The 15,665-nt window shown below is 32.3% G+C and overlaps 1 protein-coding gene across 1 annotated transcript; it reads right to left on the bottom strand.

Moving 5' to 3' along the window:
• Window positions 1–6,753: 6,753 nt before the first annotated feature.
• On the bottom strand, window positions 6,754–9,857 carry LOC105135141 (G-type lectin S-receptor-like serine/threonine-protein kinase At1g34300). The gene has a single exon (XM_011039876.1). The coding sequence runs from the start codon at window positions 9,555–9,557 to the stop codon at window positions 7,131–7,133; it is 2,427 nt and encodes an 808-aa protein (XP_011038178.1). The 5' UTR covers window positions 9,558–9,857; the 3' UTR covers window positions 6,754–7,130.
• Window positions 9,858–15,665: the final 5,808 nt, after the last annotated feature.

The raw sequence follows: 15,665 nt of genomic DNA, 5'->3' as shown, positions 1-15,665 counted from the left end.
CCCTTCGGGTCCCGTCACGACCCTATCCTAAACCCCTTTGGGTCTGGATACGGATCCAACCCTTTGGGTTTGAACATAGTCCTAAACCCCAGCCTCCTTGAATCCAACCATGGACCCAAACCAAGCCACGAGCCCTCTTGGGCCCGACCATGGACCTAAACCCAAACCCACTTAGGTCCGGACACAAGCCCAACCCATCCCCCAACCCCACTGGGTCTGGACACGGACCTAAGCCCCCAAACCTTTTGGGTTCGACCACGGACCCAACCCCTTTGGATCAAGATATAGACCCAACCCGCAATCCTCTTGGGTCCGGACATAGACCCAACTCCTTTGGATCCGAATGCGGACCAGACTCGTAACCCCCTTAGGTCCCCATTGACCCAACCCTCAACCCCCTACTCCCAACCCTTTTGGGTCTGGCCACTGACCTAATCCGCAACCCTCTACTGTAAATTATAAGAAAAATAATAATAATATTATTTTTATTATAATTCTAAATGCTCATATAAAAAAATAATATTATTTGTGTTATAAATATTATTATTTTTATTATAATTAATAAAATGAATATTAAAAATATTATCATTTGTATTAATTAGTTTTATTATAATTAATACTGTTATAATTAAAAATATTAGTATTTGTATTATTAATATTATTAGTTTTATTATAATTAATATTATTAATAAAATAATTAATACATTTTAAAAAATATTATTATTAATATTAAAAAATATTATTTTTTGTATTATAAAATTTTATAATATTTTTTATAAAAATAAAATGTAAGTCCATTACATAGCGCGAGTAACTAATTAGTAGCATACTAGAATAAAGGGTAGAGGGTTGAATTTTTATATTGATGCTAATTTCAATTTGTCTCTCGAGTGTGAATGTTTTTTGTGAATGTTTTTGGAAGGCCTCTGCTTCGGAGGCATACCACAAAAACAAGGTATTTAATTATATTTAAAATATTAGTTTGTGTTCAGAGGAAGCATCACTTTTTTTGGTATAACAAGAAGTGAGCAAATCTAGTCTAACAAAAAAACAATATATTTATTCATATGTTATGATCATTTACCTCAACAAAACCATCAATCTCTACTCTAAAAACGACACATAAAACTATCAAAGTCTCATCTCTATTGCAAAACATTGATAAAAATTACAAGAAAAACATTTATGCAAGCATGTAAAGGTAACATCATCGTATGAAATAGTAAGTATTTTCTCCACTTTTGTTGGTCAAGGCTTGAAAACATAATTATTTAAAAGAATAAAAAAAGTAAATAATGGTACAAAAAACAAAAATTCTATTCATTTAGGCTTGGACTAAACAGATAAATACCCTGGTTGTTTGGGCCTATAGTTATGAATCTTGGTTTTTAATGGCTAGAATCCCAAAAAATTGCTATCATTTTTAATAAAATGAATGTCTTATGCATTTATTCTCTAAAACATACACCTCCCTCAAGATATACATACATTTTTGCATAAGTCAAAAAGATTTTGTATGTAGATCTAATAATAAGAAGAAAATAAACAAGATCTAACTGGCAAGAAAAGAAGAAAAGAAATGGGTTAGTATAAAAAAACAAAGTAGGAGAGAGAAAAAAAACAAAATTAAAAAAGAATAAGATGTTGGAGGCATTCCAAAGCTTGGATGACTACACCTCTAATATCATAAGAAAGATTTTAATAAGACAAATATATAAGATAGTTGAAGTAGACCACACAAATTGCCTAAAATAATAATTCACTTGCTTGCCTAGTACATGCATTACATGTGCTAATAAAAAGCCTATTAGCCTTCTGGGTTTGGTTCAAGCAATTAATTATTCTAGTTATTAATGACGAGGCATTGTAGCTTGAATGGCTATAAGTCCTTGTAATTCAAGTCTAGCTCAAATGAATAGAATCCTGTATATTCAACCTTTTGTTTGATCCTAAATCACCCCGGGTTGTCCAATGCTTGGCTGGAGCATACACTTTAATGCATTTTTTTTTTAGTTTCTAAAAGCCACACAAGCAAATTCTTTATGTGGGCAAAGCAAACACAATAATCTACTTTCCCTTCTCGTATATTATTTTCTACTTATATATTTACTAACTTAAACATCAGTAGGTGTGAGTACAAAAGTCAAGAAACCAATTAAATTGAGAAAAAAATAACAAAAAAAAACTGAACCATGAAAAAGAACTACTTTTTTTAAAAAAACAATTTCAGTTTGATTTTGGTTTAAGGAACCTAAAACTGACCAAACCCTAATTGAAACGAACCGGTTAAGTTAAGGGGGTACTATAAATACAAAAAATAAAATGCTTTTTAATTCTTAACCCTAACATTTAGCAATACTCATCTGCCCAGCTGCCCCTCTTAACCTTCATAATTCACACTTCATAGATCTCATTTTCAAGTCTCAATCTTAAAATCTCTCACACTCTCAGCCTGATCAAAAATAATTTTTCTATCGTCTAACAAAATTAAATTAATCAATCTTCATCTCCATTCTTCAACCTGATCAAAAATAATTTTTCTATCGTTTAACAAAATCAAATTAATCAATCTTCATCTCCATTCTTCTAACTCTTGTTATTTATGGGTAGACCTTCAATCTTAATTTTCAGATTTAACAAAGTAGCCACATCCCTCTCCTAGTCTTCCACACGAGCATGACATACATCATACCTAACCTTCAGATCTAGCAAACTAAGGCAATCACCTCCCTCTTTTACACCCAACCTTGAATCTTGTTATACGAGGTATGATTTTTTTTCTTTTAATCTCTTTTTTTTTTAACATATGCTATGTGATTTATATATTTTTTAAAGTGGTATATTTTTACAAAAAAAACAGAGTTTGAGCTTAGAGTGGTATTTTGGTTGATTTGGGATTATAGGAATATGCTTAAATTTAGTATAGGGATGGTTTTTTTTTTAATACAGTTGCCATTGATGAAAGACCTCATGGTTGTGATTTCATAGATTCTGTTCTTAGAGACTTCACTTCCAAGAATTTAAACTTTACACTGAATAGCCACATGTGTCTGAGGGCTTTCTCTACAAAAATAGTGCTAATAAGTATTTTACATTACAAATCATAGGACTCTTCATTATTTCTCACGACCAATTGGGTATCATGTGTTTATGTAGCTGGGTTTCCTTCGAAACACTTCTATGCAGTCTTGTTAACTTATTACACCTAAATAGATCTTCATATTCTGCAAAGAAATGTAGTAGGTAATGGTGCTATATAGATATAATGGTTCTTGATTTATAATTTTGAACCAATCTCTTCACCATAAATAAATAAAAGAAGTCAAATGCGTGTGATAGTTCATGTCCCCTAAAATAGTTGTTCAACATATTAGCTGTTTCACATCTATTTTTATTTTGGCTATTGTTTAGTACATGAAATGTCTTTGATAACATCCTTGTTACGAGAAACCTTACTACTAATGACTTATTTATTAGAAAGGTATTTAATAAATTTACATCCTTGTTGTTAAAGACCTTTCTAAACTACAAGAAATGTATTATATATATATATATATATATATATATATTACATCAAGATGATTATAAGTATGAATTGTCATTGTTATCATTACATTGTAAGCAGATTTATTATTATTAGTTTTTTTTTAAATTTTAGCACATTTAAGTCATATAAATTATGGTCGTTAACATGTTTTTATTATGTAATAACAAGCATGAATTGTCATTGTTATCATTACACTGTAAGCAGATTTATTACTATTAGTTTTTTAAAATTTTTAGCACATTTAAGTCATATAAAATATGGTTGTTAACATGTTTTTATTATGTAATAACAAATAGAAAAATTATTAGTGTCATTATTTAAGTCATCATTATTGTTATCAATTTTGAAGTTCTTTATCTCTAACAATTGTTCAAGCACTTATTTGTTGTCAAAATTGTGTTCGAGCACTCATTTGTTGTCAAAATTGGTTGCATTATAGATAAATTCCAACTAATATTAGAAGCTAGATAAATGATTTTGAAACTTACGAAAATCTTGAGTCAGGTAAATTTTTTTTATAAGCTTACATCTTTTATTTTGTAAAAAATTTTATAAGCTTACATCTTTTATTTTGTAATTTATTAATTAAAACATTTGCAATTATCTAACATGTCTAACTTTTTATTTTTTTAAAATTTGATGGAAAGTTACATATATAAATGAATGCTAATTAATTCAAAAGTCAGTTTGATGGTAAAACACTATTTTTTATTTTTACACATTCTAATTTATTTTATCATGTTATAATTTTAGATCTTGGATTCTAGGTATTGATGTAAATGATATTAAAGAATCAAAGTACAATGTTTTTATCATCTTGATGTGCTTTTCAATTAGGATGATGTGCACAATAAAAATTTATATTTTTTTGTGTGAAGTGTTTTGTTTTTTATGACAAGATTATTTATTGTTTTTTAAGCTCTTTTGAAGGCAGTGTTTTGTAATTTAGATTTTATCTTGGTGTGTTTGTTATTTAAATCTAATATAGGAAGGTCCAAAACACAAATATTAGAAAGACTTACAGCATATTGAACACAATATTAGCACTAATAATTTAATATAAATGAATATTTAGTGATTAAAAAATTAAATATATTATAGAATCGTGTAATAAAATAAGATAATATTAACATCAATTACAAGCCCATAAGAAAATCTAAAAAAACCCAAACAAAAAATATAGGTTTTTTTAGTTTTTATATTAAAAAACCAAATCAAAACCGGTCAGTTTAAACCGGTTCCGCTTCGATTTCGGTTTAAATTTTTTAATTTTATAAAATTTATTTTTAGTTATCTTTTAGATAAAAACCAAATTAAACAGAAAATTATTACTTGTATATTAGAGTGTCCTCTATTCCATATTGTATTTGTTTTGTAGGGAAGTTCATAAACTAGCTGTGAAGTCTAATCACTTCACCAACATATAATTTTAACCATTTTTGAAATTTTTTTATAACTTTATCAAAAGAAATTATATATTATCTATATTTAATCATTATCTAAATAAACCCAAACATTTATTATGCATTAAGCAAATTTATTCAATTAATTTTATTCAAACTTAATAATAGGATATGTCAATTAAAAGCATTTATTAAAAATTGACCATGATGAAACAAGTGGAGACCGTTCTAAATTTTATGATTTAGTTAATTTAGCATCTAGACACTCTTATAGTTATTAAATTTAATTTGATTTGATTTGACAGTTCAAGATGGTATTCTATCGACCTAGAGTCTAGCATAATTAGGTTTTATTTTAAATAAAAATACTAAAATGATGTTATTTTAAAGTTAATTTGAATGATTCAACAAATCCACCACGTTGGGTTTGGATCGATTAAGACCTTGACCTTGAACCTAATCCGAGAACAATGCACACGCCAATTTAGCAGCTCCGAAGACGAGGATCGAGCACCATGAAATATAGGTGTTTAGGTGGGTTACAGTAGCAGCCGATTGAATGCCGCCGGATACCTAGCCTCCAATTGACAGGGGCAGTCATACTCTCATATGGGACTTTCCGTCTCCACTAACTTGGCTTTCAAGAGGCCTCAAGAGACATAAAAGTCAGTTCGGGCGGCGTTTAACAACCATGGATACGAGTGCTCAGTGCCACAGAACATGGGAATGATTTGCAGGTGGCTCCCTCTAAATTGACTGTTAGGGTTGGTTGCATGCCTGCCTGAGGCTCCTTCGAAGGGCGAAGGTCTATATCACAGCGAAAATGAGTTGTCTATAAAGGACCTCCACATTTTAGACAAGCACAGCACCTGAGTTCAAGTCAAAATAAGCAACCCCTTTCTGTGGCAACCCCAATTAATATTTGATATCTCCATTAGGGTCTGATTTAAATCTCGACTTTAATTTTGAAAATCTCTCCCATTATATAAACAGCTTATCTCCTTTGCAAAATCGGTGAAAAGAAAATAAGTGTTCATTTTACATTTTTTTATTAAACTCAATCCTATTCATAATCTGATTTTAAATCTAAATTATAAATTATATGGATTAATCTAAAATGATGTAAATGAATTCAAAAACATTACTTCAAGATTATAAAAAATCAAACTATTATCATTAAAAAAAAATAAAACTTAACAAGTTCTGTTTTTATTCATGTTTATTAAACGAGTTATTGATTAACTTGTCATGTCAATAATACTTAATTAAATTAATTTTTATTTAATATAATTTGAAATATCTTTAATTGATAAGTTACTTGATTGATTATCGAGTTGTTGATTAACTTGTTATATTAATGATATTTAATTTGATTAATTTTTATTTAATTTAATTTATTAGGTTAAATAAGATTTACAAGCATTAGAACAACTTTGATTTGTTGAAAGTAATCGATACTTGATTATATCAAATGAATTAATGTATTGATAAAAAGTTCCTTTTCAAGATCGTCTTGCACATTAATAGAAAACTTGAAGATTAAATGAGAAGCAAACCCATTACCATCTAAACCAATACAATAGAAGCTAATGTCGCTAACAAGTCTTTCAAGCTTCGACATCACAGGTTCCTTCAATACTGCATTCAGAGTGCCTTTTCTTGCTAGCAAGACAAATTAGTCATTTAGCTTCAATCTTCGGCGAGATCAACTCTTCTAAAAAGATCAAATGATATCATGCACACCATTAGTAATTAAAAATATAAAATACAAAGTGTTTTTGGGAAGCCATGAGAGCATATACATTCATGCAGAAACAATGTCTTGTCAATATTAAGAATATGGAACCTGTCTTTTGACATATATACAAATAAAACTGGTCATGATGATATATAGCTTCAATCCATGCCTCATCTCATGTAGAGATCACAGAGAACTTGAATGATGAGATGATGCACACGAGATTGGCATACCATCTTCAGGCAAACAACTTTGGTAGAGAATAATTGAGCAAACGTTTACCTTAAAAAATTTATGCTTGTGTAGTTACAAGTTTGTTGAACAGAAATCAGGCTTGTGGAAACCATGAATTCTAATGAGATTTCATTTGAAATGATTCTAACAATGATGGATATGGCCTCTCCATAATCCTCTCTGAAACTATAGGGGATATGCCTGCAGTTTAAAATGATGAAGATGAAGAGGGTGGTGGAGCTGAGGCTTCACAAGTAGACTGAGCACTATGTTTACTGCTCAAATTCGTACTTGTTCCACTAGGAGAGCCTTTCATCAATGCCTTTGGTGCTGGTGGTCTTGCAATCTCTATAATTCCCTCAAGCATTTGCACTACTTTTCCCATTGTTGGTCTTTGAGAGGGATGCTCCTGAATGCACCAAAAGCTAACCTGAACAGCTCTCATCACTTGTTCCATGTCCACACCCTGATCAGCAAGTCTCTTGTCAACAATTGTCTCCACATTACCTTTCTCAAACTCTCCATAAGCCCACTCTGAGAACCTCTTTTGATTGATTTCTGCTGAGATTTCAAAGTTCCTCCTCCCACTCACAATCTCCAACAGAACCATACCATAACTGTAAAGATCAGATTTTGATGTTATTGGGAGGTTTGCTAGCCATTCTGGTGCTAAATATCCTCTAGTGCCTCTAATGGTAGTCAAGGACCGGTATCTTTGGTCCTTTGTACTTATAAGCTTCGCTAGGCCAAAATCAGACACCTTGGCATTGAAATTCGCATCCAAGAGACTGTTTTCTGGCTTTATATCACGATGAACAATGCAATCTCGACATTCCTCGTGAAGATATGTGATTCCTCTTGCAGTCCCAAGAGCAATGTTGAACCTGCGCTTCCAATTCAATAATTTCCCTGACTGATCTTCGGTCGTGAACAGGAAATGATCCAAAGAACCATTTTTCATGAACTCGTATACTAAAAGCCTGTGACGCCCTTCGGAGCAAAAGCCAATCAACCTAACCAGATTCAAATGGTGAGTACTGCTTATAGTTGCAACCTCCATCCGAAACTGTCTCTCGCCTTGTTCAATTCCCTCAAGTTGCTTTGCTGCAACTACTGTTCTGTTAGCAAGAACTCCTCTATAAACAGCTCCAAACCCTCCTTCTCCAAGCTTATCCTTAAACCCCTTCGTCCAGCGATGCAGATCCTTGTATGAAAACTGAACGGGAGCACCTGAGGCATATTCAAGAAGTGTATACTGAGCCCACACACCTCCAAACTTGGGACTATTTTTGCAACAAAACCACCAAAACAAACCCACTAAAGCAGCCAAACCCAAAATAGTGCCTGAAACCAAGACACCAACTTCCCAACCCCGCGATTCCCGGAACTTTTTATCTCCACCAATCTGGTCAGAAGGCAAAGGATTTGGTTGCACTGGTCCACAAACCTTAATATAAGAAGTACTAAGAAGCACTGGACCCTGATATCCACTAACAAAATCAGGTGTGTTTTCCATGTAACAATATACATCTGTGTCTGATGTAGAAGTGCAAGCCATGCAAGAAGTGCTTGATAAACAATTCACTCTGCAAGCTGTTATCCCAATGGTAACAATTTGCTGAGCCTGGAAACTAAGAAATTTAGTCTGCTTTAACTCCAGCATTGTTACGTTCCCTGCACAATCCGCAACCTCCACTTTTCTCTTACAGCCTTTTCTACTGTCATTCACATCCACAGCCTCAAAATTCAGAGATGGGCATTTGCAAATCGGACTCAAACTTGACTCGTTATAACTACAGATCCCCATGTTTCCACAGTATCCATAAACCTGACACTGATCTGCTAAAGCAGCCCATGTCATAGTTGTAGTTCCACCACTATACATTCTCAGATTCCCATCGCTACCTAACCTCAAAAATCTCATTATCTCACCCCCTTCTCCATAATCATTGCCAAAAGCAACAGACATCCGCGAACCAGCATCTAAAAGAGTTAAAATCCCATTTGACTGCAACTGCAAGGTTGGAGGAGTCAACTTCAAAGCAGAACTCAAGCCTTGATTCCAGTACACAACACTGTCGTTCCATGTCAAGCTCATATTTCCACTGCTCAGAAGCCGGAAAGAGTAAACCCCTGATCGCAAAGTTTGGTTTACAGTTAAATTCTGTGACGGGACAAGAGTGTCGGTTGGGTTTTCAAAACTGGACCAGACATTGATACTGCCGGCTTTCAGTACCAGGTTTCCGGTGTCATCAAGTGAAGCAGAAGTGACACCAAGGTTGGCAGTGTTGGAGGTCCACATGGTGGCACCTGAACCGTTGGTGAGAAGGAGATTTCCGTTGGGGAGGAACTGGAATACTCCACCGTAGTCAATGACAGCTGCAGAGGCAGTGCCACCAACAACATTGTCAGTTGTCCAGATGGAAACTCCAGCAGTACTATGGGAGATGGAAACGGTGTAGGAAGTGGGATCCACTCGGGTAAAGCCTAGAAAGAACGTGTTGTTTGGAGACGACCAGGTTTGGCTTGTTTTGGAGGCATAAAGAGAGGAGCCTGGTGGTATGTTTGCTGTGGAAGTAGTGGTGAAGACTAGAAGGAGAGGAAGCTGGAGTAGGAGAAGAGAGCAGAAGTTCATTATATTTTTTATTTTTGCGGGGGCACAATTGAGGCTGAGCAAGTGGTTAGTTGATTTCTCGATGTCTTATAAATGCAGAAGAGTGAGGATTTTCCCATGTCTAACGTTGGACTATTTTGTTTTTCCAAGAGATAAAAAGACAAAACAAAAGAAAAGTAAAGACCAAGGCAAAGATTGGTTTAGAACCTCGAGAAAATTCATCGCGTATGCCGTAAGGCCAGACAGGCTAGAAGACTTTGAACAGGGAATACAGTCTAAATTAAGACCAGTACGTCTCTAGTAGACTTTGATTCTCCCATTTTCATGCTTATCTTAAGACCAGTACTTTCGAGTGCCTGGAAAACAGAAGAAGGAAAAAAAAAAAAAAACAGAGCTCGGAAGGAGACCTGAAATCAAAGCACATTCACACAAATAAAAGATATCTCCCGCAGATGAAACTCATTATGACGTCGAATGGACTAGACTAATAAAATATCTCCATTAACCTGGCCCTCACGATTGCATTGCTTGGTTATTTTGCGAGGATGCCATGCAGAAATAGGTGAAAAAGGTTTGGGGGTTTGTTTGGCTTTGCAAAGTCAGGTCACTAACACAAAATATATAGGATTGCAGCTGGATTGCTACGGTAAATTTACTATTTTATTTTTGAATGGTATAAATAAGAGTTTTGATAGTAGGGTGATTTCATCTTTTCTAGCAATTCATTTATCTTACAAGATTATTCTAGTGTATGTAAGTTTTTTTTAAAACAATTTTTACATGGTAAAATGATGAACTTACTCCTAGGATCAACAATATCTAGAAATGTTAACCTATGCTTATTGCTTCTTTTCAAAAACTTTAAAGCAATGAAATTACTCATTTACTTGGGTATCAGTTGATTAAGGGTTTTTTTTTATATATTTTTTTGAGTACAATAAATATATATTTTTACCCTTAGAAAAGACAAACAAGAAAGCATATATCTAGAAACATTTTTATTTTCTCACATAAGTTTTCTATGATATATTATTTTTTTCAAATTTAGTTTTTATTCATTTAATTTTTTATTTTTCTCTTATTTTTTTTTTAAATATCAGTCGATTCTGTTTTTTATATATTCATTATAGTTATAAAGATCTTGATAAAATAATTCTAACCAACAAAGTCATAATTAACCTTAAATTACATGACCCATTTAACATATTATCCTATGAGAAAAGCTTCTAATTATTTCTTCCATTGTTGTTAAGATATTTCTTTGCAATTTAAATTTTCATAAGAACTTAGTCTTTTCCCCCTTTTATTCTTACAACAATTTCAAAAATTTTCAACAAGCATCGGTCAATTCTTAAAAATTGCCTTTCACCTTTTTTAAGCTTGACAAATCAATCTTTTTTCTTTGGACCGCATGAAAAACTAACAATAACTATCAGTGTCAGATTTTTTAAAGACAGCCTTATCGGAGGCGGAGGAACCATCTTCTCGGAACATGTTGAAGCAGGGGGGAGCCCTTCTTCTTCGATCTACCCTTGAAGACTCTGAAACACCAGCCAAGAAAATGTGATCCTTAGCATCGTCTGCCCCTAAGGTATCTTCACTCACTTCAATATAAGAGGTTTCCCTTTAATTGTTTTGTGCAATGCATCTGCTTGCTTCAAAATTGGACATCTTTATCATTTCAGCCCTTTGTATGAAAAAAAAAAAACAAAAAAAAAACAAAAAATTGAGCTTTGAACCAGCCTCTCTTCAACAGCATTGTCTTCTTTCACCACCCTTTGCTACATCATCCTTAATTTGTTGTCGTTCTTGCACTTTAATGTGTTAATGTTTCCTTTACAGTTGTTTCAGCTACTCTTCATGCATGCACATCACCATTCAACCTCATTTGCGTGCTTGTACATGGTTCATTTGATCTTTTGTTTATACCTGCGTAAGAGCCAGCTTGAGGTGAATAGAGACTTTGGGTAAAATTATAAATAGAGGCTTATGATCATAACATACCTTTTGTTGTGTCCTACAAAGTGAGAGGAAATTAAAAAGAAAAGGGAGAGAAAATTCTTCCATATGCTAGAAACTGAGAACATGATTCTTTCAAGACCTAATTGTGATCGAAGAAGTAGGGTGATGTAATTGGGCATGAGATAGGTTTACATCTAAAAAAAATTTGGTAGATAATTCCATGGATGGGTTTTTTTATAAGCAACCACGAGGTTGTTGATCATACCATTACATTTTCTAGAATCAGGTTTTAGTTCTAGATGCTCTAAACAGTTTGGGTGAATTTTATTATTTTACCTAGGATTCTATGTTTTGATTTAAATTTTTGTTTAATTCCTTTATATTTTTGGATTTTTAATTTTTTTCTACACAGAAAAAGAAAAACTAGGAGTATTGATGCAAGCTTCGCAACCAATCCATATTGCTCCTCAGACTACCGATGCGAGCTTTGAACAGGAAATCCTATTGCACTGGCTAAAAGGCCTTCGTTGAATCAATCTTCAAAGTGTAAGAGGGAGGCATAGTACTCTTATAATAGCCCCTGTCAATCTCCTTGGAAAATATCATGTTATCTCCGATCATTCTTTCTTGAACAAAGGCTGCCTAATTTAAAATAACTAAAGAAGGAAAGCATTTTTGCAACCTATATATAAAAAGAGCTTTGAAATGCACTTTGTATGATGGTAAATGTATGCTCAATCTTCATATTCATATGTTGTTTATTATGCTAATCATTGCATACAATAGTAGAATAATAGTTGTTGCTTAGTACCTTGTTGGGGAGTTGGTCTTAACCTTTTTTTTAATTAAAATTTGAAATTTTTTTGTTTTAAATTAATTTTATTTTAGTGTTTTTATGTGTTGATATTAAAAATAAATTTTAAAATAAAACTTTTGTTTTAATATTTTTTAAATAAAAAACATTTTAAAAAACAAGACATATAAATTTAAAACAACCACTCTAAATTTAAGAAATATAAATTTAAAACAACCACTCTAAATTTAAAAGAACCAATCCTGAGGTTGTCCTGCAACCTGCTAACTGGTTAGTTTTGTGTTTTTTTATTCAAAATCCTCATACTTAATGAATACAAAGAAGATGGTAATTGTAAAATAATACGACAAACAAAAGGGTAAAGAAGATAAGTCATGGTTATCTGGGATTTTGATAGGTTTTTAGCTTAGAAATACATGAAAATTATTATATCCAATATCATAATGATTTTTAAAATTTTAATTAGTGAAAAAAATAAATTTCTAACATCTTATTTTTAAATGAAAAAAGCCTTACTTAAAAGCTTGTCATCTAATATTATGGTTACTAACAACTCTAACTAATCAACAAATATTCTATAATATAGAACTACTTACATAAAAAGAAAGATATTATTATTCCTCAAGCATCGTACTTGAGGTAGGTGTATTGCTGATTTTGTCTTAAATTGCTTATAGTTTGTTTGGTTATGCTATGATGATCTGCTTATAATATTTTTTATTTTAGCATCAAGGAATATTTGGTTACGAGTACTTTCAACTCTGGTGTTGATAAATATTATGTGACATAAAAAATGCATGATATTCCTGACTCTAGTGCCAGTAAATAAATCAATAAAATCTGAATTGAAAGCAAAGCATACATATTTTTTGTTATATTTTTTTATAAAAAAAGATAGGTATGTATCGCATACCAGAATCACATTTCATAGTAAAAATCTACAAATCAAATATACACTGAAATCATCATTAAAAAAAGCATGAGAGACCCAAAAATAAATTCAAAAGGATCCATAATTTTTTTTTGTATTTTCTAATATCACGAAGGGGCTCATTTGGCGAGATATCAGAACAAAAAGGAATAAAATAAAATATTGATATAAGGGTGTGTTTTTTCAAAATAAATTGGTCCGGCTGGGCTTGAGGCCAAAGCACGTCTCGACCTGTTTTCTATTTTTTGGGCTGGGTCTAGCCCATTTGTACAGGTTGGGCTAGACCCAGCCAGCTCACAAGTTAGTGACCTGTATGGGTAAAACAGTAGGTGTGGATCACACACGCTTACTACAGGAACAGATTAATTAAAATTCTAAGTAACAATATCATATGAAAGAAATTGTAAAGCTAAGGAAGAACTTACCTGGCAGTTGCTAGAGACGAAGACGAAGTGAGAATGATTGTCTTTAATAGATCGGATGGTGCTACTATGATGAATGTAACAATATTCTCCTTTATTTTTGCTCTTCTACCTCTTTTTTCTTTTCTTTTTTTTGTTGTTTCAGTTTTCTCTTTCTCTCTCTATGTTCTTCTACCTCTTTTTTCTTTTCTTTTTTTTGTTGTTTCAGTTTTCTCTTTCTCTCTCTATTGGTTTTGGTCATGTATCTATCTTTCTCCTTTTCTTTTTGTTCTGGTATGTTTTTTTTTTTGTTTTACCTTAGTATTGTTTTTTTATCCTTTTCTTCTTGAAGATTATAGTATAAGTTGTAGATCCTTACAAATATTGCAGGTATTGAAAATTAATGATGCAAATACTATAACTACTAAAGATTAATGGAGTAGTTACTGTATCATCAAGAAACAATATACAAGATCATATAGTTATTATATTGCCATATATATTTTATGTCTATTTTCTATTTTAGATGATCATGGGTATTGAAAATTAATGATGCAAATACTATAACTACTAAAGATTAATGGAGTAGTTACTGTATCATCAAGAAACAATATACAAGATCATATAGTTATTATATTGCCATATATATTTTATGTCTATTTTCTATTTTAGATGATCATGTAATTATTATTTATTTTCTTCATAACTAAGGACATAATCAAATCTAGTAGCTACCATATTAGGAACTAATTTTAGTCTATATGTACTTGTACTTTACCATTAATAAATTTATGATTGAGAGATTGTACTTCTCTAAATCCCTACATGATATCAGAGCTAGATTTCTATCTTTAATTGAGCAATCTCTTTACTCTTATGGAAGAATTTTTTACAACCACTATGAAAGAAGGTTCTAGCTCAAAGGTAACTCTTTTTTCAACAATAATACTGATGACATCAATATTGCTCAACAATTGAGTTTGGTATTACTAAATGAATTCAATTATCTTTTTTAGTTAAGGGATGTCACTATTACTCTCGGTGGAAGATCAAAATTGGGATTATCAATGGTTCAATTTCATCTCCAGATGTACATTCTCTCGAATACAAAAAATGGTTATCTACAGATCAGTTGATGATGTCTTGGATTCTTAATGAAATATGGTTATCTACATATCAGTTGGTGATGTCTTGGATTCTTAATTCTATGGAACAAAACTTGGCTAAAATTTTCAGCTACTTTGAATCCACACATGATCATTGGAATGCCATTCGTAATATGTATGGCAACCAAAATAACGCAACATGAATTTTTCAGATTCATCATGAAATTGCAAATCTTCATCAAGACAATAGACCATTTGTTCAACTATTGAAAAATTTGAAAAGTCTATGGAATGAACTAAAGATTTATCGCCCTCACACTTATGATGCTACTATCCTATGCAAAAAAATAGAGGAAGACACAAATTTTCAACTCTTAGTAAGCCTCAGTTTTGACTTTAAAGATTTACAAAGCCACATCCTAATGAACCTAGAACTGCCATCTCTACAATCTGTGACAACAATGGTTCAGTGTGAAGAAATTCATAAGAAGGTGATGAATCATGAAACTTAGTCTATAACAACAACTATTTATGGTTATCATGTCAAGACAATACCCCGTAGTGATAACTCTAGTTTTGGTATGCCTTAGCATGCTTTTTAATCAAAACAAGCAGGTGATGGCAGAACATTCAAGGAAAAACATTCAGAGTTGAAGTGCAGCTACTATTATAATACTAAACACCTCACTGACCAATGTTGGTAGCTGCATCTAGAACTAAAACTTAGATTTTCTAATAAGCAAAGTGGAGTCCAGAGAAGAATGAACTATAAAGCACATCTAGCACATTTAACTTTGTCAACTGGTAACTTCACTATTAACCTCGCTACTTTGATACAAGATTTTGCCAATTATCTATAGGATAAACACAACTATGGAAAGATGTAGTTTGGAATCACTAAAGCTGCTGGACAAG

Source organism: Populus euphratica, unplaced genomic scaffold (genome assembly GCF_000495115.2).
Source record: "Populus euphratica unplaced genomic scaffold, PopEup_1.0 scaffold55.1, whole genome shotgun sequence".
NCBI classification, from domain to species: Eukaryota; Viridiplantae; Streptophyta; class Magnoliopsida; order Malpighiales; family Salicaceae; genus Populus; species Populus euphratica.
Note: the sequence above shows the minus strand (reverse complement) of the source record. Positions and strands in the feature narration are given on the sequence as shown.

What these genes read in the sequence shown, in the direction of transcription:
- LOC105135141 (XM_011039876.1), bottom strand. Translation starts at nt 9,557, where the DNA reads ATGAACTTCTGCTCTCTTCTCCTACTCCAGCTTCCTCTCCTTCTAGTC.